The 25385-nt window shown below is 36.8% G+C and overlaps 1 protein-coding gene across 7 annotated transcripts in view; it reads right to left on the minus strand.

The window, feature by feature from the left end:
• Positions 1–25385, minus strand: part of PEX5L (peroxisomal biogenesis factor 5 like) — a 250961-nt gene that overhangs the window by 53952 nt on the left and 171624 nt on the right. For 6 of the 7 annotated variants that reach the window (XM_049775845.1, XM_049775842.1, XM_049775843.1 and 3 more), the window contains 3 exons: positions 23794–23920; positions 20293–20389; positions 4808–4903 (listed from right to left, as the gene is read on the minus strand). In XM_049775845.1, the coding sequence (XP_049631802.1) occupies positions 4808–4903; positions 20293–20389; positions 23794–23920 (320 nt within the window). The remainder of the gene's footprint in view (positions 1–4807; positions 4904–20292; positions 20390–23793; positions 23921–25385) is intronic. The other variant, XM_049775847.1, reaches the window with a different exon arrangement.

Consider the following 25385-nt stretch of genomic DNA (forward strand, 5'->3'; position numbering starts at 1 on the left):
GGTTTGCTAATACACGTGGTCCTGGGCTGGAGGAGAAAGGCCTCCATCACCATCTACCACCATCCACGCCCATCCAAAGGGCTTTAGTTCTACAGGTGTCTATCCCACCTTCAATCAAAAAGCATAGAGAAAATTGGGAGGGTGAGAAGCAATCCTGCTAAACACAGGTAAATGAAGGGGATATATAGGCCTCTGTTATGTCCATGAATGTTCTTTCCAGATAAGCTAGACTTGAATGATCTGAGCTGCATATACATGTAATTCTTTTTTGTTGTTGTTGCTGTTTGTTTTTTGGGCTACACCTGGTGACACTCAGTGGTTACTCCTGGCTATGTGCTCAGAAATCGCTCCTGGCTTGGGGGACCATATAGGACACCAGGGGATCGAACTGCAGTCTGTCCTAATTCAGCTGCATGCAAGGCAAATGCCCTACCACTGTGCCACTGCTCCAGCCCATATATGTAATACTTTGTGCTCTTTCAGGCCAAACACCAACACATTCAATTCTCTTCCCAGCACCCAACAGAGGTCTTGGCCTATAAAAGAAGCCTAAATGTGATTTTGCTTATTTTGAAGATGGAGCACCTACAGATATTAACTAGCTAAACACAATATAGAGCCTGGCTGATTCTTTCCTTCCCCACTAATGTGATGAAGGAGGTATTTTTGGACAGTGGATATAAGGGTACTGACTGCCCATGTGACCTTTCTTCCTCCACAGATGCTGCACAGAACTCTCTAGGGATCTCTGTTCCTGCAATGCAGCTTCAGGCCTCATTGAGCTCCTGGGACTTGTTCCCTGCTTTCCCCTTCTGTGCTTCCCTGTGCATCCTTCCTAGGGACCTATTGTAGCTGACGGTGCATTTAAGCTGCTGGCTAAAAAGAAAATTCATGAGGAAGCATGCAGAAAGCCCTCTCCCTTGCTCAAGTGAATGAATTTTTTCTATAATCCCAGAATTGGAATATTTGACTCTTTATCCAAAAATTATAATAGAATGAGCAGAGAGAAATTGGCTATCACAGTTCAACACCGTATAAGACATGGAAGCAAAAACCTCTGTTGCACCAGAGCTGACAGTTTGACCCAAGCTTGAACAATGTCAGCCTTTGTCCAAGAGTAGGTTACCAGGGCAGTAAACACGTATGTGGTGTTAGATTTCTCAAAAAGATATTATTTATTAGGGCATATTAGCTCAAATAGTAGTGGAATTGTAGGCTGTCAGCTATTATTAATTATACGTAAAAATAAGCTTGGCTTCATGTTAAATAAAGAACATTCTTCATGTTCTTTCCTGGCAAGTGCTATCTGCATTCTCTGAAGATTGTAGCCCTGAATGACACTGAGATCAAGAAAACCACAGAGGACACTTCAGCACTGTCCTTGCTAGAAACCCACATACCATCATCTGACTAGTTCACTTATTTCTGTTAGAGAAAAGCAAACAGCATATTATGGCACTTTATCTGCAATAATAGAGTGCTGCCCACTTAAATCATCAGCCAACCATCATTAAATTGTCAATTATTTATTGAGTTCTTACTAAGTACTAGCTTTTCTAGATACTGGAGTAGAATGCTAATTAAGAAATCAAGTCCCTTATCTTATAGAGGCAACTTTTAAGGGCAGAAAAACAGACAATAAACAGAGAAATGGAAACAAACAAGACCTGGTAAGAAATATAAGTGTGAAAACAAAATTCAAGAGGCCATGTCAGTTGTTGGGTTGAGAGGTCAGGTTTAGTTTCTCTGAGGCACTTACTTTTAAGTGACAAGAAACTGACACACAGGATCTGGGGAAAGATAGTTACATAAGAGATTAGATAGGGAGAAGAACAGAGGGAAGACAGAAGGGGACAATGAGCAATGAAGCTGTGGAGGAGAGCGTCAGGACACTGAACAACTGATGCTCTCATGAGGACTTATCGGAAGGGGACTAACTGCTGAGTTATGAGGAAAGATGATGACCAAAATGATAAAATTACAGAATAGAAAAAGGATGTAAAAGAGAGAGAATACTAGAATCAGATGATTTTATGAAAATATTAGGCAGAGATTTGGTAAAATAATCTTGCTCTAGGCATATTTTTATTTTATTATTAAAATGACACTATTATAACATTATGTAAGTTTCTGGTTACATCATATTTTTATCAGCATATATTTATCCTATATTAAGTTCATTGAATGCCCAAATCCATCCTCCAATGTGCAATTGTTCCCTTATACCAGATCTGTCCACCTTATTTCTCTTTTCTTTAAAAGCAAGGTTTTCATCTGGATCTGGCTAGTGTTAACAGCAGTCTCTGATTTGTTTTCAAAGGAAGAGTGAGATATTTGCATTCCTGTATTGACCGTGGCACTATTCACAATTGTCAAAATCTGGAAACAGAATGATTGACTAGATAAAATAGTTATGGTATAAATACATGGTGGAATATTACTTGGTTATTAAAAAAGATAAAATTATGCAATTTGAATGGTTGGATGGTTTGGATAGTTTTGAAGAGTTTCATGCTGAGTGATTTTAGCTAGTAAAAGAGGAACAGAAAGAAAAAGATCTCTCTCAAAGTTGGGATATAAAGAAAAATGGTAGGCAAAACAAATTCAAAAAGAAAACAGAAATCAAAAATTGGTTACCAATAGGAAACTCACCATCGGGTTAGAATTTGAGGTGGGGAACACTGTGATGATAGTGGTGAAATGTGGACACTCTGGTGGAGAATATGTTGCTGAAATATTTATGTATGAAGCAGGCCAGTAACAGTTTTGCCAACCACATTGATTAAAATAAAATATAGCAAGACTCTGGAAACAACCAAGATGCCCTTCAACAGATGAATGGCTAAAGAAACTGTGGTACATATACACAATGGAATATTATGCAGCAGGAGAGATGAAGTCATGAAATTTTCCTATACATGGATGTACACGGAATCTATTATGCTGAGTGAAATAAGTCAGAGAGAGAGAGAAAAACGCAGAATGGTCTCACTCATCTATGGGTTTTAAGAAAAATGAAAGACATTCTTGCAATAATAATTTTTAGACACAAAAGAGAAAAGAGCTGGAAGTTCCAGCTCACCTCAGGAAGCTCACCACAAATAACTACATTTTGAACTGTCCTAATAATGAGAATGTATGAAGGAAATGGAGAGCCTGTTTAGAGTACAGGCGGGGGTCGGGTGGGGAGGAGGGAGACTTGGGACATTGGTGATGGGAATGTTGCACTGGTGATGGGTGGTGTTCTTTACATGACTGAAACCCAAACACAATCATGTATGTAATCAAGGTGTTTAAATAAAATTAAAAAAAATAAAAAAATTACATGATTTTGTGAATACACACATATGATGTTCTTACCCCTGTCATACTTTCTAATTAAATATTTTGAGTATGAGACCATTGCTTTATTCATTTATGGACCACATAAATTCTATTGTCTTACCCAAAATTCTATGGTTCAAAGTAATCCTAATTCAGACTGCTACACACAGTAGAAATTAAAACGATAAATTTATACTTGACTTTCAGTCTCGAAAAAATCTACATTAAGGGCAAATTGAACTACATGTTCCATGCAATTGAATAGTTTGATTGAACTCAGTTGGTTTCAATCAAGTGTATCAGTCGATTACATTCAAGAGCACTACATATGCATTAACTTTTTTAATTAAAAAGTTTAAAATTCACAGATGAAATTTGGATGGATTGCACTATAATGAGATAAAGTTCTCTTATTGGGTTTCTAAATTATGATAGGAAATTATGGATGGAATAATTTCTTCAAATCAAAAGCACCTTTTAAGTGTTAAACAGTACACATGACTTAATTGCATTTCAAGTTGCAGTTTCTGAATGAGTGTGTAGTTTAATATAATTTCTTTTTTTTTTTTTTTTTTTGGTTTTTGGGTCACACCCAGCAGTGCCCACGGGTTACTCCTGGCTATACACTCAGAAATCGCCCCCAGGGGATCATATGGGATGCCGGGATTCGAACCACACTGTCCCTCTGCATGAAAGGCAAACGTCCCATCTCCATGCTATCTCTCTGGCCTCAGTTTAATATAATGTCATCCAAATTTCCATGGAACCACAGTTATAAAAATGATTCATATTCCAGGAATACCTCAATTTCAAGATTTCACATCAGAAATAGTAGAAATGGAGGATCTAACAAGCTGAACTAATCTTCTGGGAAAAGCTCCACTCTCAAGGACAGTCTAGCAAAACTTAATGAAGTAATAGGATGGCTTCTGTGATGTACTCTTTGTGGTTACAACTGGGAAATAGATTTAGAAACAGCCAAAAAGAGCAAAGAGAGCTTTTACTTTCTTCCCCTCCTCCTTTCTTATTTCTCTCTCCTCAAGAGACTCAATATGGAAGTCAATGATCAAATCAAATATTTAATTGCATTTATTATCACTATTTGGCTCACTACTAATAGTGAAAATACTATCGTTTAAGTTAAGATGAGCCTCATATTCATCCGTGCTTCCCTCCCCCACCTAATTAGCAAAATTTATAAGTATATCAAGCAGCAGCAAAACCTATTTTCATAATGTTGTGCTAGATGCTAGAGAGAGAAAACATCAGCCATAAACCTTGGCCTTTACAGAGGCACAATAAATTCTTCGTATGGTTTCATTATGGAACCCAGACAGGGATTGGAGTTCTTTTTATCTAAGGATTCTCAATAGTTACAGCTCACACACACACACACACACACACACACACGGACATTAGTCACCCCTAGTGGGTATAAAATAATCTCTCAGAAAAAGAAAAAGACAAGCCAAAACCAATTTACCTCCACAGCTGCTTTGGCCCTTTCAAATTCCTCTTCTAAAGAGTGATTTCTGGAGAGTAATGCGCTTCCCCAGCGTTGTTCTTTGGTCAGTCGAGCCTGAAAGAAACCAAACACAGGGTTCACATATATTAGGATCATAATACATAATATAGAAAGAAAGATAATTTTTCTTTTTCCAAATTCTATTAAGAGTTTAAGCACTTCCTAGAGCAAGTAACCTTCCCCAATATTTAGAAAGCAAAATGCTCCCCAGACCAGGTTGTACCATGTGTATGAGCCTGAACACATGATTTTTTCTTTTTTTTTCAAACTTTATTGATGGATTGATTGGTTTTTGGGCCACACCCAGTGGCACTCAGGGGTTATTCCTGGCTATGCACTCAGAAATCACCACTGGCAGGCTGGGGGTCCATATGGCATGCAGGGAATCGAACCTGGTCCCTCCTGGGTCAGCTGTATTTAAGGCAAATGCCCTACCACTGTACTATCTCTCTTTTTTCTTGAATCTCATCCCAACACATGGTTTTCTAACAGCAAATCTCAACCTAGATTATATTAAAACTAACACTCAACCTCAACCTCTCCAATTTATTTAGTCTTGGTTCACGCACTGATATTTTAATAAGCCTCTTTACAAGATCCCAATATACAGACAGGATGAAGAATATTTTTTAAAAGGCTCAATGTAGAAACTAATATTCCAGGCTTATCTTCTTAGTAGACCTGTCTTAGGTAAAACTATAAAATCTACAAAGACAGATAGGAGGACAGTTGGTGTTTTTCCTTATATGTGTGCAGCAGCTTCTTATGCTGAATTCTTTCCCTTTGCCATCTCACTCTTGGCACAGGTCTGTATCTCATTCCATTTCCTCAGGACATTGCTCTCTGTTAAACATCACTTTGATAAAATCATGTCTCAGAACCACAACTACTTTATCACAATTAATAGGCAACATGCTATTCATCTTTACTTAATTAGATATGAATCTTGATGAAGAATTCCACCACAAAAATTGTCTATTGGATTATTTCTTGTACTATGCATCTTATAATGAATGAATTCATTTTGAACAATTATAATTATAGAAAATAAGATGCGTGTATATTGAGTTTCTTTTATTTGTAGTTACATATATTTTAAACATGCTCACAGAGAGACTATCACTATGTGCTTCCAAAATTTTGTAAAACACAAATGTCATAATATTCTGTAGCTCTCTTTTACCCAAGTCAGCAATAAATTCTGGCACACCTCAGACTTATTTAACTGAGAACCTAATAGGTGTCAAGGGATGCACTAATTATGGTTTCAGAAATAGTTAGAGTTCCTTGAGGTTTTCCCAATCCTTTTATTTCAGAGCCAAAGGTGGACTGTGCCTTAAATCTCATGCTAAGAGTTGTACTCAAGAATATGAACTTCAACTTCCATGCATATTCCTTGAATAAGCCTGGGACTCAAAACAGTCAAATTAAATAAGAACATCTGGGTCAGGCATAGGCATTAGATGTTTGAAAAGTTCTTCTAGTGGTTTTGAAAATCAGTCATGTGAAAAATCACTCGCCAAAAGTAAAACTATTTTCTACAACCAGCATGTAACATCGTTAAAGTTAAGTGCTTTTCACTCTCCACCATAGCTAGTCCTCAAATTTTCACTCTACTGTCTCTTCCATGTCCAACTATTATGATTATACAATAGAAATAGCATGGCTCATCATAGCTTTTAGGTATTTGAATACTAGACTTTTGTTTATTTTTCAGATAGTTAACTTCTGAAATTGCTTATCTGTCATGAAATAATGTGGTTTTGGGGGTTACACCTGGCTATGCTCAGGGCTTATACTCCTGGTTCTGCACTCAGGGATCATTCAGGTGCTCAGAGAACTATATGCAGTGGTAATAACCAGGAATCAAATCTGCATCAGCTTTGTACAGGGAAAGCATGATGACCCCTAAACTATCTCTTTCCTGTACTGTCCAGGACATACTTTTTTTTTTTTTTGAACATCGTACAGGCATTCAGCACATTTCCAACCTCAAATAAGATGGGGGCATTGTGATGGAAATGTTGCACTGGTGAAGGGGGGTGTTCTTTTTTATGACTGAAACCCAACTACAATCATATTTGTAAACATGGTGTTTCAATAAGTATATTAAAAAGAAACTCTTTTTAGAGTGCATATTCTGTTTTTCATGCCTATATACAAAATAACAGAGCTAAAACATCATCTCCTACAGCTGGAAAAAATAAAGAATGACTTCTTACTCACGAAAAAAAGAGTTCCTTAATATTTTTCAAAACCACTTTTGAAACCAATGGCTTTTGAAACCACTCTTTTGCCTGATTTTTTTCATAAATACAATAAAAATGAAAATATATAATATCAAGTAAATGAGACATGACTGACTTGTGAATGACATTAAGAGAATGAAGAGAAAGCACTAATACACACACACACACACACACACACACACCTGGAATTGCTTAGGAGTTACTCCTGGCTCTCCTAGACTCAGGAATCACTCCTGGTGGCCTTAGGGGACCATAAAGGATGCAGCAATAGAACCCGGGTTGATTGTGTGCAAGACAAATGCCCTATCCTCTGTACTCTGATTCCAAATCCAGCACTAATATTTTGGCAAAAGGAACCTCCTTTTATTAGACACACTTTTCATCAGTGAAATATGATCTGTCTTTTCTGTGAATCCTGACCTAACAGGACTCTATTACTGTCACCAACTTCCCCTCATCAATGTTTCATGACCCAAGTAGATTATGAATCACAGGATGCAAAGGGCACTGTATATCAGGAAGAGCGAGATCTTTCCCTCTGTCAGGATTCTAGACTTAAAATTCACACTCTCTTTCCCACTTAAAAAAGCAAGTGTGTAAATATAATCTTATTGTGTAAATAATGCTACTTTTTCTAGTGTAATTAATATTTATGCCTGTGCTACCCTCCACAATTTTAGTAAGGCCTTATTTTATTGTTAAGACAAGTGTTATCTACTTCACATTTTAAAGCCATTTATTTTGCCCAAGGAAGCATTATATAAATATACAAAACATGAGCAATACTGAATACAAACAGAAGCAGCTTTCAAGCTAAGATTAAGATTTAACTAAAGTTTCTTTAAGTTTTATTTTGTTTTAGCAACTCAACCCAGACCTGCTAGATCAAGCCCAAGGGTGACATACAGATTCTAATATGTTGTAAAACTCCTTTCAACTAAGAAATTTTAGGAGATGTAATTTCATTATAGGTAGGATTTATATAATATGAAAGTCATTTTTGCTAATCATCCAACATCTCAGAAGTTAGGGATGACAATATTTGGCTATTAAAAATTCAAGTATAGAGGCCGGAGAGGTGGTGCTAGAGGTAAGGTGTCTGCCTTGCAAGTGCTAACCAAGGAAGGACCATGGTTCGATCCCCCGGTGTTCCATATGGTCTCCCCAAGCCAGGGGCAATTTCTGAGTGCTTAGCCAGGAGTAACCCCTGAGCATCAAATGGGTGGGGCCCAAAATATCAAAAAAATTCAAGTATAAATTATAGTCAAATCTTTTGTATTCTTAGGTTCCATAATCACAGATTCAACCAACTAACATCTGTAGTTGGTACCATCCTTAAATGTAGAACCCAAGAATATAAAAATTATGTCCCATAAAAAAAATCCTAGTTTCAGGTAGACCCATATAGTTTAATCAAAAATTATTCAAGGGTCAGCTATTAAAGAAATGTTTGCAAACCGCATAAATTGCTGAGTATGAAACTAGAGGAATGGCAAAAACACTACCATTAAACCCTGGAGTTTGAATGGAAGCTGCTTTGTTAGCACTTTGGCTACATGAATAGTAGTTAAGTTTTAGGGAGCATCTGATTTAACTGGAGGTCCAAATTCATGCTCAGATTGCTGAAATCCTCCAAGGTTACTGTGTTGGTGATTGTGGGAAAGTTGCATTTCTTACATGCTCCCAACTCACAAATAATTCTATTAGCCTAGAGGTCATGCTCTAAAAACTTCTGGACTAGATATTAACATTAAGTTTGTGCATGTGGCACCAAGTTTACAAATGTGAGCTGATGTAGACTTATTATTATGATTATTTTTAGGGTTATATTATTGAAAAATGCTTCATAGTTTCAGCAACTCTCAGAATTATTGTCTTTAAAAAAACATTTTAATTGGTTTAAGCTCATTGTGTTTTGGGGTACCAAAAGAGGAAGCCTTAGTTTTTCCTTGCCAGCTATTATAAGCAGCTCCATTTTTGCTGTCTCCACCCCACATTTTAAATTCCAAGGCTTTTTCTGAGACTGGGAAAGTTTACAGTCTCCCAAGATCATAAATTCTGCCCTAGACTTTGGGTTCACAGCAGACTGAGAGATAAAAGGGCAATAGCTGGCATATGGTGAAATATATAACCTAAAAGGTCTTAAATAAATAGTCTTCAGCAGCCTAAGTGGGCATCAAAGATGTTAACCTGATTTCAGCAAAACATACTGGTCATAAGTTAACAAAATGTCTCTAAGAAATAAATGAGAGTTCTCTGATCCTTTGACAAGTTACACAAAGGCCTGGTTTTCTTATAAAGCCCATATAAAATGAATCATATTTAATTTAGTCATATACTAACTTGCTCCCCTACTGGGGTGTATATTTTCTTTTCTACTTTCCAATAAACTTTTCTATTTTCTAACTCTAATTTTTTGCACTTTCATTGTTCAATACTTTCATTCTTGAAAATATTGACAAAGCTGGAACTTATGAACCAACAGAGAAACCTGCTGTCACTGCTCCCATATCAGTATGATATTTCTCAAAGAAGAAAAGATTTAGTTCATACAGCATTGATTGTTATGGAAGATAAATACTAGATGAAGGATAAGAATGAACCATTTGGGCCCAGAGAGATAGCTCAGCGGTGTTTGCCTTGCAAGCAGCCGATCCAGGACCAAAGGTGGTTGGTTCGAATCCCAGTGTCCCATATGGTCTCCTGTGCCTGCCAGGAGCTATTTCTGAGCAGACAGCCAGGAGTAACCCCTGAGCACCACTGGGTATGGCCCAAAAACAAAAAAAATAATAATAATAAAAAAAGAATGAACCATTTAAGAATGATCAGCTTTATTCTCTTTAATTAGAATTACTGTTGTGATAAAAATTATACCTTGAAAATTTCTATGGCATAATCTTTTGGTCAAATTTAAATGCTAGTCTTTCATTGCCACTTATAAAATTATATGTGCACAATTTCTTTGACCTTCTTTGGCTTTTGGGCCATATTTGGGGGCTACTAGGGCTTATACCTGGCTCTTTTTTAAGAGAAAAGGTTGTGCTTAAGTGTAGAAATAAACAGTATCTCAACTAGGAGTCATCGAGTTTTTACCCAATCATCACTAAAAGCATAAACTCTGACTGGAGTCAGATCTTGCGTTAACCATTTACTAACTGGTGACCCTGATCAATTTACTTATGTTACCTACTCTCTATAATCTACCTACTCTCTATAATCTTCAGGGCATATTTTCTTACAAAGTTTAAATAAGAATAAGTTGTATAATTCATATAATCATACACATAAAATACTACAAATGCTCAATAAAATTAGACTATTATGAACATCTTTCGGGTAATCATCTATATGGTGTGACTTTAGAAATTCATTAAAATATTTGTGTTTAGGGCACTTTTGTTTAGCAGATAATGGAAATTAGTTATTTTTCACTGAACATTTGCCTCATTAATATGATCAGTATTGGGGCTGGTGAGGTGGCACTAGAGGTAAGGTGTCTGCCTTGCAAGCTCTAGCCAAGGAATGACCGTGGTTCAATCCCCCAGTGTCCCATATAGTCCCCCTAAGCCAGAGGCGATTTCTGAGCACTAAGCCAGAAATAACCTCTGAACATCAAATGGGTGTAGCCCAGAAAAACCAAAAAAGAATATGATCAGTATTTAGTGGCTTTTTAAAAAATTAGTCAACAGATCTTTGCCATTGAAGGTACATACAGAATATCTAGATAAAATGTGTCAAGAGAGACATGACTAGAGCTATAACTAGAGCTATGACTCCCCTCTCTATCCAACTATGAAATTCCCTGTTGCAGACTATCAAGACAAATTAGTGTTGATTTTGAGAGAAGAAGGGCAGTTAACTATTATATATAAACAAAGATAAACAAATGGGATTCTATCAAATTTAGAAGCTTCCAAACTGCAAAAGTAATGATACAGACATCCTATAGATTGGGAGAGAAATATGGCTATCACTTATCTGACAAAGGGTTAATATCCAAGATATATAAGTTATTTATAAATGCTCATCTCCAAGATATATAAATACAGCAAGAAAAAAAACCAACAATCCCATGACAAATGGGGAGAAGAGATGAACAGAAATTACTCAAGAAGCTGTACAGATAGCCAATGCTCTGCATCATTGATCATCAGAGAAATGCAAATCAAAACAACAATGAGATATCACCTCACACTAGTGAGACTAATACACATCATAAAGTATTAAAACAATCAGTGAGAGTGGGAATGTGGGGCAAAGGAGCCCTCATCCACTGTTGGTGGGAATGCTGACTAGTTCAATATTTTGAGAAAGCAGTATGAATACCACTCCAAAGATAATAATTGTACTTCATATGACCCAGCACTTATTAGAAAAGATATTTGTGCTTCTATGTTCATTGCAGCACTGTTCACCAAGCCAAAATCAGGTAACAGACAACGTAAGAGTAAACAAATTGTTGGATAAAGAAACTATGGTTTATGTCACAATGGAATGCATTTTGTATACACATATACATACTGTTTGACTATAAAAATGAAATAATGTAGTTTGCCACTTTGTGGATTGAATCTAAGGTATCAAGATTACAGTCTGGAGTCCCCATGCTGGAGGCCTTCTTCCTAGCCTGGGTAGTGCTGGGAGGCTTGGCAGGCCCCTAGCCATCCCCCTTTTTCTCCCCTGGACTCCAGGCCTTCCCTGGGTGCTGGCTCAGATGGCCAGAAGTGGGTTCAGGTGGACTCTTAGGGGTCCTCAGGCTTCCCCCCTCCCTCCGTAATCTAGGGGGGAGGTGCATGGGGAGGAGGGCAGGCAGATATCTGGTGTGCGATTTCCCCTTTGATTCTGGAGGCTAGCTCTTGCAAGGTATGGGGTTTGGGGAGTCCCCATGCCGGAGGCCTTTTCCCTAGCCTGGGGAGTGCTGGAATGCTTGGCAGGCCCCCAGCCATCCCTCTTTATCTCTCTTGGATTCCAGGCCTTCCCTGGGCGCCAGTCCAAATGGACTCCATAGGAGTCATCAGGCTTCCCCCACCTCTTCCTACACCAATGGGAACGTGCTTTTGGAGGAGAGCAGGCCATTCTAGCGCTGATTTATGTTGGGACAGTCACTGGAAATTTTTTCTCCTTGGTCTCCTATTGATAGTATTGTATGCATATAGTTTATATATGCATAATATCCATCTTGTACTGTGACCTTGATACTGCCCTACAAAGCTCATTTCAAATCTTTTACTGCCTCAGTCCCAACCCTTATTTCCCCCCATCTTCCCATTTAGGTGCAGCTTATGACATGACGCTCACCACATAGTGTAATGAGTGCAGTTAGAGAAATAACTACACTAAAAACTATCATAACAATGTGAATGAATGAGGAAAATAGAAAGCCTGTCTTGAGTACAGGTGTGGGTGGGGCAGGGAGGAGGGAGATCTGGGAAATTGGTGGTGGGAATCTTGCACTGGTGAAGGGGGGTGTTCTTTACATGACTGTAATCATACAACTACAATCATATTTGTAATCACAGTGTCTAAATAAAGATAATTAAAAAAAAAGATTACAGTCTGAATGAAGCTAGCCTGAAGGAGAGAGACAGAATATAAACTAACATCTCTCATATGAGGGTATAAAGTAACACAGTAGGCGAATAGCAAAATATACATTTAAAATAAAGTCCAAGAGTTGGTCTAGAGAACTGTGCTTACCATGGAGTGAGATGTGGGATGCAGGGGATGTGGGGGAGAGTTACAGGGGAATATGAGGGGACCTGAAACAATAGTGGAGAAAAAACACTCTGATTAGGAGAAGTAGTATTGGAATGCTGCCTTCATGAAACATTACCATTTAAAGTACTGTAAAGTGGTAAATCATGGTAACTAAATATTTTTTAAGAATGTATTTATTTTGTTTTGGGTCACATCCAGAGACTCAAGTTTTACTCCCATCTTCTCTGCACAAATAAATTACTCCTAGTGGTATTTAAGAGACCATGGATGGGAATCCAGGGATTGAACCTGGGTTGGCTAGGTGCAAGGCAAGCACCCTATCTGCTATACTATCACTGTGCCCCATAAAAAATATTTCTGTAATTTGTAAATTACACTGGTCCCTAGATTATTGAACTGAGAAGAAAGGGAAGGAAAGAAACCAATCAAGGGGGTATGGAATACAAAGAGGTAGATAGAAGGTAACAAAGATAGGGCTTTGGGGCCTCAAACATAGGGCAGGGTAGAGGTACCTATATATCTGAACCACAACACCACAAAACTGAAGAAGATTCAAACTACAAACAACCAAACTTAAAAATGTGCCTGTCAAGGAGGTAGACTGTTGGTGAGAGGAATCATTAAAGTGACTGGTGATGGGACTGTGTTGTATATTATAAAAACTCAACTGAAACTGAACTGTGAATAACAGTAAACATAGTGCCTTAAAAGAAAAATTAGAGAAAGAAGAAAGGGAAAAAAAGAATTGCTAAGTATATTATATACACAAATTTGCTTCTGTTCTAAAATCTGAAACAAATTCTTTTTTTCCTATTTGCCTTGGAGCTCTCTTTTTTCTGTTCCTTCTCTCCAGACCTGCTTGCTTCTTTGTTAATGGCTTACTGTACATGACCAGTATATAGAGAGTTAAAGGGATACCAATGTGGCTATAGTGCAATTAAATTTGCAGTGTACTATCCATTGTTTCTATTACTCATAAAGGTCTTGATAATTTTTTTTTTTTTTGGTTTTTGGGCCACACCCTGTGAGGCTCAGGGGTTACTCCTGGCTATGCGCTCAGAAGTTGCTCCTGGCTACTTGGGGGACCATATGGGACGCCGGGGGATCGAACCGCGGTCCGTCCTAGGTTAGCGCAGGCAAGGCAGGCACCTTACCTCCAGCGCCACCGCCCGGCCCCAGGTCTTGATAATTTTATTACAAACTTATGCTTACTTTTTATTGCCTTGTTATGGCTTATGAATTTAACCACACTTGTTGAACTGTATTAGAAGTCATCAGCATTTATTTATTATTTGTTTGTTTGTTTACTGACCATTTTTATTGAGGTATGAAATTTTACAATGCTGCTAATTAGACTTTTTATACATACAAAATCCTAATACCATACCAATCACTGGAGAGTCCACTTCCCTTCACAAGTGTACCAAGGACCCCCTTCTGCTCTTTAACCCCCATATGAACTCATTTCTATACAAAAAAATCTCTAGTTCTGGTGACTTTGACCATTTTTTTTAATCTCTTAATTTGCTTCATTTCTATCCCATATATGGGAAAACTCTGTCTTTCTCTGTCTCTGTCGCTTTCCTCTTTCTATTGAAGAGGTAGTGACATACATACAGATAAATAGTGTTCATCTCCTAGAATTCCACATAATAATATATCAATAATAAGTCGATAAAGTTTTCTTTCAAAAACTATACTTTTTTCAGGTATATAATTAAAATTTAATTTTATGAGGGGCCAAAGCAATAGCACAGAGGGCAGGCATTTGTCTTACTTTTGGCCAACCTAACCTAGGTTCAATTTCTAGAATCCCATATAGTTTCCTGAGCCCACCTGGTCTGACCCCCAAAAATGAATATTATGAATAATTCAATGATATCTATTTTAAAATTCTCTTGAAATAATAAACCTTAGAAATGTAAAAGTTTGTCAGAGTAAAGAGAATTAAAATTTTAAGGGGCAGTAAATATAGGACAGTGGGTAAAATACTTGCTTTGAATGTGGCCAACCCAAGTTCAATCTCCATCACTCCATATGGTCTCTGGAGTTCTATCAGAAGTGAATCTTGAGTAGAGAGCCAGAATTAGACCCTAAGCGCTGTTGGGTATAATAGAACCCTCCCAAACCAGTTTTGAGTAACACTCAGTGATGTGCAGGGCTTACTCCTGGCTCTGTACTCAGAAATCATTCTGAGTGGTGGTGCTTGGGATATCAAAGATAAAACTCAGGTCAGCTGTGTGCAAGGCAAGCACCATGCCTGCTGTATATCAGTCTCTATAAAAATAATTCTTATGGGGGGAACTCGACAAAACCTATAAAATTATAAAACTGTGTTTTATCCTAAGAAAGGAAATATTTGCTTTATGTTAAATATATATAATAGATACTGCTTATGATCAACATTCATAAATAAAAGACTAATAAAAATCTTGAAGTGACTATCATTTTGAAGAGTAAGAAGCTGAAGATGAATTTGGGAGAAAACATCAAACCATTTATGGTCTCAGATTGTATGACAATACTAATTTATCTTACAAAGTTAATGATAAAAATTATAACCATTCCTAAAAATCTCTTAATTCAAATTAGTCCTTTCTAAATAAAGAATAATCATGGATTGCAATTAGAAGGGAAATATAAGGTGTCTGGGTTATCTCATGTGGATAAGCATCATGTTGCTGTTAGGAGGTTAAGAAAATGGGCTAGTTTATAAACTAAAAGCAATGATGTAAATGGTAGGTTCTCTCCTTTGCTGGTTCAAACTGAAAATATTACTTTCCCTTAAGTTGAAAATTTCAACTGATAAATAAGTGTACTATGTATTCCCAAGATTCTGTAGCATTTCAAAGAGTATATTAGAAATATTCTGTAGCATTTATTAGAAATATTTTATCTTATACACAAAAATATATAATACATGATAACTTTGAGCATACATTTACTTTATAGCATGCTTTAAAATTTTTAAATATTTTATCTTACACAAATAAATATATAATAAATGATAACTATTAGCATGCATTTACTTTGTAGCATGTTTTAAAAATTAAATAGTATATATATCTATTAAAGTTTAATTTTCATATTGCCAACTTGATGGAATTATGACCATCATTCAATGAAGCATTTATTGTTCTGAAGTCAGGAAATTCAATGCTTCTGACCAAGTTTTGTCACATTCTAGTGAAGTCCAACTTAGGTAGCCAAGTTCTTTCCTCTCAATGATGTCCAAAATAGACAGAAATGCTTGGTTATCACTCTCTAGCAGAAGTTAGTATTATTATTATTATATTTTGCCTCACCACTATTTTTGCTCATTTATGGATAAAGATAATTTTATAATATTACCCTCTGTGTTTTTCTTCAGATTGCCTGATTTCTTTAGACAATTAATTTCAGTAAATACAAATTACACAGTTTACATAAATGCTAAACTTAATCCTGGAGGTATGGAAATTATCTCCTGTCACTCTTACTAGTGTGTTGAAAACATTATTTGAAAGGAGGTAGATTTTTTTCCTGTCTCCCATTTCAGAAAGATAATAAGCCAGCATGTGAATTCTCATTGCGAACTTCCATTAGCTTTGTTATTCTGAAATATTTAAAACAAGTCTTGTATACTCGTGTTCAGAAATCACTCTTGGCAGACGTGGGGGATCAAACCCAGGTCTGTCTCAGGTTGGCCACATTCAAGGCAAACACACTCTTGCTGTGCTATCATCACCCCGGCCCTAGAGGTCTTTATTTAAGAACAGTATGCTCCTAATAGAAATAAATACATATTCTTTTTTTTTTTGTCACAAATGGATTAATCAGACTTTCTTTGCTGCTCCACTTGATTCCAAATTTAGGAAATTTTCCTAACTTAATGATAGGATTGAGTTAAAACTTGATAATAAAAAAAACTTTGATAATAACATTTAGTTCAGGAAAATCTTGAGACAAACAGGCAAAGTTGAAACAAATTAATCGAACTGAAAATTCTTTACTATGAAGTGATTATCCCTTTAAAAGAATTCTTTCTGGTTTTTATAGACAGAGAATGGCTACACTGAATTATGTTTGGTGTTAGGAGAAAAAAATAGGGATTCTCTTATGAAATTGCCAAAGCACACAGTGTTTGCTTAAAGACACACCTGTGGGTAAATGGCAGGACAATGTGGTGGGAGAAAATCAGACAACCAGCGGGAGAGTGGCAGTCATTGGAATAATAAGATAAAAGCATTGTGAGTCTCCAAGGCAACCGAGGACCCCAGCTGATTCTCAGTCCCTCCAGCTCCCATAGAACGGCCCACCTGTGCCAAGTCTTTCTGCTGCAGAAACAAAGGTTCTGTTGCTACATTAAATTGCTCCAAGGATACCAGTTTATGAAACAGAACCCATTGCTTTAACTAAAAATAAATCTCAAATGCAATTATCAAGAATGTTTCTCTATTAAGTACTATCAATTTTCTTGAATATTATTTCTTTCTCCAATTAGCTATTTAAAAGATACATTTAGAAAAAATTCAGGGGAAGAAATAACATTTTATGCTACTTTTACAATTTATTATGTTTCCCCTAGTTATCTGTCCTCCTGTACTTCCCTTGTCTCATCTTCTGGTAGAGTTTTGAAAACAGGAATGTGTGTGTGTGTGTGTGTGTGTGTGTGTGTGTGTGTGTGTGTGTGTGTGTGTGTGTGTGTGTGTGTGTGTAAGATTTCCTGGACCTTCCATTTCCATCCATTTTTTCCTATCTATCCTCCTCTTTACTTCTTGCTAAGTAGTTGTGGGACTATAGGCAAGTTTCTTTTTTTTATTTTCAATATTTTTTATTTAAACAACTTTATTACATACATGATCGTGTTTGGGTTTCAGTCATGTAAAGAACACCACCCATCACCAGTGCAACATTCCCATCACCAATGTCCCAAATCTCCCTCCTCCCCACCCAACCCCCGCCTGTACTCTAGACTAGACTAGACTCTAAACTAGTAGTTGTGGGAATATAGGCAAGTTTCTTAATCTCACTGTGTTTAAGATTTTTTTGTTTATGAAATGGAGGTAAGAAAAAGCCAGACAGTATTCACTTAGCATGCAAGTTGCCTAAATTCTATCCTTATCACTGCTTGGTCCCCTGAACATTGGCAGGTATGACTCCTTAAAATCTATTTTATTTTACTTTCTTTTTTAAAAAAAATTTTTTTTATTTTTGAGTTTTGGGATTTACCCAATGATGCTCAGGACTTTCTCTTGGCTCTGTGCTCAAGATTCATGCCTCGTGGTGCCTGTGGGACTGTATACACTGCAATGGAGTAAACTTGGGTTGGCTGCAAGCATGGCAAACACTCACTCACTGTATTTTATCTCTGCCTCCCTTAACTTTTTTGTTTTGTTTTGGGGCCACACCCAGTGATGCTCAGGGGTTACTCCTGGCTATGCGCTCCGAAATCGCTCCTGGCTTGGGGGACCATATGGGACACCAAGGATTGAACCAGATCAGTCCTGCATCTGCCAAGTGCAAGGCAAACATCCTATCAGTGTGCTACTGCTCTGGCTCCCCCTTAATATTTTTAAAAGGAGATTAAAAGATAAATTTATCTTAGAGCCATTTGTCAGGATAAAATTAGCTTATATAAATGAGAAGTCCTATTATATTACTCAATAATATTGGCTATTATGATAACTACCCTTTATTTCACCTCAGACAATGCATCTCCCTTCTAAGCTTTAATTACTTATCTAAGAAATTGATCAAGAATATTTCTTGCATTTATTCATCCAATTTATTCCCATTTAAATTGTAGAGAGCATGAATGAGTGTGGAGACATTTCTTAAGAACTTATTGACACTTAATTTTAATTTGGGGGTAGTCCACACCAGCTGGTGCTCAGGGTCCCCCACCACCCCTGGCTCTATGCTCAGGGGACTTATATGTGGTTTGAGGATTCAAACCACTTTCAAGGTCATGGTTACATGCAAAACAAAGGCCTTAATTCTATGCAGTATCACAGACCTTCACTGTGGTCCTAGATCAAGGCTCTCACTATGTAAAAATATTTGATGAATCAAGAGATTGAGACTTTCTATGATCTATGTGAACCATCAAGATATAACTAGTTACAGACAAGTAGGTTATTCTGAAGTCATAGTAAGCAGATGAATGTGGCTCACAGATGATTCTACAGTCACTAGTCAGATGCACCAAAAGAACTTTTGAATTCCCTGTGTTATCTAGTCCAACCTTTATGAAAAGTGATATGGAGTTTCCTTCAAAAACTGGAAATTGAGCTCCCATATGATTCAGCTATACCACTCCTAGGAATATACCCTAGGAACACAAAAATACAACGAAAATCCTTTCCTCACACTTATATTCATTGCAGCACTATTTACAATAGCCAGACTATGTAAACAACCAAGACGCCCTTCAACAGATGAATGGCTAAAGAATCTGGTACATATAAACAATGGAATATTATGCAGCTGTCAGGAGAGATGAAGTCATGAAATTTTCCTATACGTGGATGTACATGGAATCTATTATGCTGAGTGAAATAAGTCAGAGGGCGAGAGATAGACACAGAATAGTCTCACTCATCTACCAGTTTTAAGAAAAATGAAAGACATTTTTGCAATAATTCTCAGAGACAAAAGAGAGAAGGGATGGAAGATCCAGCTCACCACCTGAAGCTCACCACAAAGAGTGATGAATGCTGTTAGAGAAATAATTACATTGAGAACTATCCTAACAATGTGAATGAATGAGGGAAGAAGAAAACCTGTCTTGAGTACAGGCAGGGGTGGGGTGGTGAGGAGGGAGGGAGATTTGGGACATTGGTGATGGGAATGTTGCACTGGTGAAAGGGGGGGTGTTCTTTACATGACTGAAACCCAACTACAATCATATTTGTAATCATGGTTGTTTAAATAAAGATATTAATTAAAAATAATAATTAAAGTAAGACCAATTCATGAGCTTATTTAAGCATTTGATAAATTAAAATTACTTAGTAAAGTCCCTTATAATTATGGACATTCATCGAAGAAAACACTTGGCATTATAATTACTGATAATACCATAATTATTTGTTACTTTGCATGAATTTAATTTTAATGTATCAGAGTCCAGATATATAAGTCCAGATATATAATTTTATATATGAGGGCATAGATGGGACTGAAAACTTAAAATGGAGCTTATCTCTCTTTATGTTACGTAAATAAAGCTCTACTACCAAAGTAGAACAGATTTTGTGTTGAAAAATAAACAGTAAATGGTGGAACAAGAATAATGTTCTAAGTACACAGGATATTCATGAATTTGATAATATATATCTTCAGTAATTTTTAACCATTGAGATAGTTACTGCGTGAGAAAGTACATGAAAATGAATGAAGAGAAATGATACATCAAGTTTTGTGCAAAATTTCAAATATTTATGATACAAATTAGGAGAAAGTATAGGTTCATTGAAAAATTAGTTTTCTTACCTGTGTAGGAGGCACTAATTCTAACTCTGAAGCTGACTCAGAATTGAGGGCACTTTTTCCACTGCTTAGTTCTGGCTGAGACCTATGCTCAGAGGACCTATGGGATGAAGGAAGGAAATTACTGTACACTGAGAAACATCTACATCTAGAAATCCAGTTAAGAAACCAAGTTCATTTGCATTGAAAACCAAAGCAAAAAATTTTCTTGTCTAGACATCAGAATTTTTATGAAAAGGGAAGTTTTATGTTTCTGTGATAATGACAACATCTGGAATTTAAATGATGGCAATGTTCTTAATGTTATTGCTCTTGATTGTTTACCTTTCAGTTCAATTATGTACAAAAAAGTGCAATGCCACTTTTGTTACAGAAAGTTCTTTATTACAAAACATGTTCTAAAGGAACAAAATGTTTCAGGTTAGATTTGAAATTAAATAAAATAAAATGTAAGAAATAGAGTGTGGGCAACCATAGATGAAGGTTGCTTGCTGCCCTTTAGGAAGCTTTAAAGCCATAGTAACCTTTAGGAGATGAATTTTTCTCAAAAGCATTCACGGATTATAGTTTATTTTTCCATTGCTTTACTTTGGGGCAAGGTATTATATGATCCCTGCTTAGGAGTCCAGGGCCCATTCCCAGCCACACTTGGTCATACCTGAACAGTTTTGCATAGGCATTCAGCTGGGTGTTGAAGCATAAACTAGACACATGCTTCACCCCTTTGAACAATCTCTCTGGTCTCCGTATACTTTTTAAAAAAATGCTATTTCTTGCACTGCACTGGTGAAGAGTGTGGTGTTAGAATTATGTGTATGAGAAACCAGTATTAACAGCATTATAACCTATAGAATCTCAATGAAAAACTTTAAAAACTGGAATCTGTAAGTATTATGAGTCCTGGCATTGTCAAGCCATGCTGAAAACTTCAAAGAAGAGACTGGCATGACAGAAACACTCATTTGCGCATTATATGTAGCACTGAAATGTGACTCAAATAGTTTTACAATGTTTAAAGATGCTATTTACTAAGAATTTTTAATCTCCAGTGGACTCAGGTTTTGAGCATTATGCCATTAAATAACACTTGCCTCATCACAGTAACATAATTCCAACAAAATATAGCTGCAAATGAAAATAACCAACTATTAAGATTTTGGTTCACATACATTTTCAGTTCAATCAAGAATTACTTGTTTTTCACTCATGAATTATTCTTAAAATTGTTTTCAACCAGCAAGATAGTACAGAGGCCAAAGAACTTGCCCTGCACACAGCTGAACAGGCTTTGACACTCGGCACCATATATAAACCCTTGAAGGAAGGATTGGAGAGTCAAGAAAATGCTTTGAGTGCCCAGTGTGGCCCTAAAACTAAAAGATTTTGTTTTGCAAATGTTGTTTAAAATTGTTTATTGCCAGTGCTTTTAATAAAATATATTAGTGATTTGATCTAAAAAATAATTAACAGTAAATCATTGTTGATATCTACAGTGCCATCAACTTCTCACTCTGTACTTTTGGGAAAATGAACTATGAGAGCCTTTTTGAAGCTCTCTATAGTCATGACTCCCAACAGAGAGTTAAAATATTTTTTTCATTGACATTGTGGGTGTACCTATTTAAGACCCTAGACCCACCCACTTCTGGGAGGGGTCTTGGGAACCGGATAGTAGGTGTAACCTTACCTGCGAGCCCCTCCCATGTGGGTGTACCCATTTGAGACCCTAGACCCACCCATTTCGGGGAGGGGTCTTGGGAACCGGATAGTAGGCGTAACCTTACCTGCGAGCCCCTCCCATTCCTGGGAGGGGTCTGGGAAAGGTTAGTTAAGGCTTGGACCAAGGGAATTCGGCCCTTTGGCCGTTCCTCTCTTTGCCCGGCTCGGCTCCCTGGCTTTTGGATCTTGGGGCCGCATGGAGCCCAAAGGAAAGATGGCTGAAAGGAGTTTAGATGCAGGGCCAAGAGTAACTAGTGCTTAAAAGGTTATGAGATAGGCCACACACACGTGGTGGCTAGGGCTTGAATAAAAATGATTCTTCCTGAAGCCTGCCTGTGAGTAAGTCTTGATTACGCCGATCATTTGGGCTTGGAACCCGGCCGGCTGGATGGGGGATGAAGCCACGTGGCTGGGGCCTAAGCACAAAGGCCTCCATCCATCGCCATCCAGCCCCATCGTTAATTATTTCATGCTACAGACATCAGTACCAAATTATGAAATTTCAGGTTAGTTTTTAATTCTTCTGTATGTGTGTAACTATAACCACTGTCACCAGCAATATTTCAATGCAGAAGAGGCATCTGTATTCCTATGTTCATTGCAGAACTATTAACAGTAGCTAGAATCTGGAAACAACCCAAGTGTCCAAGAACAGATGAGTGGGAAAAAAACTATGGTAATACTACATAGCTGTAAAGAAAAATGAAGTCATGAAATTTGCTTTTAACATGGATAGACATGAAGAGTACCATGCTGAGTAAACTGAGTCAAAGAGAGACGATATAATGGCACTTATTTGCATGATATTAAAAAAAACAGAGTATGAGACTAATACTCAAACACAATAGAAATGATGCAGGAGTACAGTATGACAAAAAATGAACCACAAGGACAATAATATTTGGAAATTATAACTCTGGCCAAGAACAGGATTATGAAAGAAAGTAAAGTTCTATGCATGATACCCTTCCAGTAACAATATTGCAAACCACTATGCTGAAAGGGAAGAGAGAAAGTGAGGGGAGGAAGAGAAGGAGACAAAGAAAAGTGCCTGCCGTAGAGGCAGGATAGGGATAGCGGGGAGCCAGAGGGAAACTGGGGAAAGTGGTGACAGACAATGAACACTGGTGAAGGGATAGGCATGGAAACATTGTATGGCTGAAACTCACTTGAACAACTTTTTAACTCTTTAACTGGTTCCATCCAGTGCCATCCTATCACATCAGGACTCCTAGTTCATTCTCTCCAGCCTCTTCTCCTTTTCCTCTGGTAATTACATAGCTCTCACTGAGTCTAATAATGACTTTTATTGTTTCTTGCCAGTTCATTTACTTTAGTAATTTATATTCTACATATTACTAAAACTATCTAATAGATATCTTTCACTTCCTTAGTCACATCACTTAGCATAATCACATTGAGTTCTATCATGGATTTGTCCTAATTAGTTCACTATTTTTCATCTGTATAACTCCAAAGATTTAACTATCATTCAAGCAATATATTGAATATACAACATAAATAAATTCATGCATTTATTTTAATAGATTTGCTAGACACATACTCAGAAAGTTAGCAACAGTTATTGAAAGCCACCAAAATCCCTGTTAACTGAATATTTGAAAATTTAGATGAAGAAATTTATTTTGAAGATGTAACAAAAATTTATATTGGTATAAAATTATTTTTATATGTCTAGATTAAATAAACTCATTAGCTATTTTAGCATATAAATTCATACAATTGATACATATAAATGATTATTTCTGATATTGTATATCTTACCATAAAAGTTCTTTTGATCCAGTCCTAGATGAACATGTTTTCCTTTCTGCCAATGGATGCCCCTTGCTATTTCGATCTCCATGGAACTTAACATCATCCCATTTTTCCAACTGAGTTTGAATGTCTACTAAGGAGAGAGGAAGCAGGCAACAGGAAACCAGGGGGAGAATATAAAGTGCAGAGAAAAGAGATTTATTAAGATTAAGAAGTCTTATCACCAGAGACTTTTGCTCACTAGATGCTGTAAAGCTGTACGAACAACATTTTTTGGTTCCATTAAATCACTTAAAACATAAGCAGCTGAATAGAAATGAGAGCGATTAAGAAAAAAATAGACTGAGTTTACATTTAAATGATCAAGATACTTTACCTGAATTTATTCTAAGAGCTATGTGCATTCTTAATAGGGTGTATGAGTTCATGGGATCTAGTAGAGAATGAACTTATTGAATATTATCCCATCAACCTCAAGCTAAGTTATGCTGACTCTGAGAATATTTTGGCTTGTGTATAGAAATTATTTTTCAAGAAGTGAGTTTGTTTCATGAGGCGGGAATAAACTAGAACCATTTTCACAGCTTCATAAAGTCTGTTTAATTTTTTCCCTTAAAGAAGGGAATAGAGATGAAGGAGATATGCAGAAGAGTGTTAACTGGAAACATTTTCTCTCTATAGCTTATTTCTTGTAGAGAAATGAATATTCTGTATAATTCCTTTCATTAAAAGGTATATGGCTATACATAATGCATTTAAGAAAACTTGGGGACCAATTTTACATTTCTAAAAGGATAGATTTGCAATTCACATCCTGCAAGTCTTTAAGTATTGTGACTTCTTCGCAGAAAGTTTTCTCAAAGGAAGAAAAATGAAATGACTATGTACACATTTACTTCAAACATAGATTGCAATATATTTAATCACATGTACTTATACTAATGGTTATGTTTCATTTATTATAAACTTTGAACACACTGAGGTTAAAGAGATAGTGGAGTTAATTATAGGCTTTCCTCCAAAGAAACAGCTCCAAAGACCCTGTTGAGGGAATCTTGTTTTGCCTTTCTTTATGTCCTACAGTTTGACAATCTTTCCATTATGATTGAGATGGCCATTTATATGCTTTGACTATCATTTTCTGCTAGTTCAACTTTCTGAGTTCTAGATATATATATATTTCACAGTCTATTGTACTTCTCTATAAAAGCAGTCCTCCATTTTCCACAAATGTAACAGGTTCAAGAGTTTCACCTTGGAGCATAAAAAAAGATAGCTCAGTGGCTTTTTAAAGTACTTGCCTAGAAAGCTTAAAGGTCTCCAGTTCAAACCCAGTTACAAGAGCTGCTACCCCTCTGAGGCAGTTCTACAGTGCTGCTTTTTGAAATCCCTGCTGAAATATAGTCTGGAAGATGACTCAGGGACTTCAATCTCCCAGGACACGTGTGAAATCAGTGATTAATTCCTTGTTCTGTAGCCATTGCACTGGGACAGCCCTGGTAGCTCCCCTTCCTGAATTTTCCAAAAGGCTGGTGGTGGGAAGGTCCCAACATATTTTCTTCTTCTCCTCCTTCTCTGCTGCAACCCATCACAGAGTT

Source organism: Suncus etruscus, chromosome 6 (genome assembly GCF_024139225.1).
Source record: "Suncus etruscus isolate mSunEtr1 chromosome 6, mSunEtr1.pri.cur, whole genome shotgun sequence".
NCBI classification, from domain to species: Eukaryota; Metazoa; Chordata; class Mammalia; order Eulipotyphla; family Soricidae; genus Suncus; species Suncus etruscus.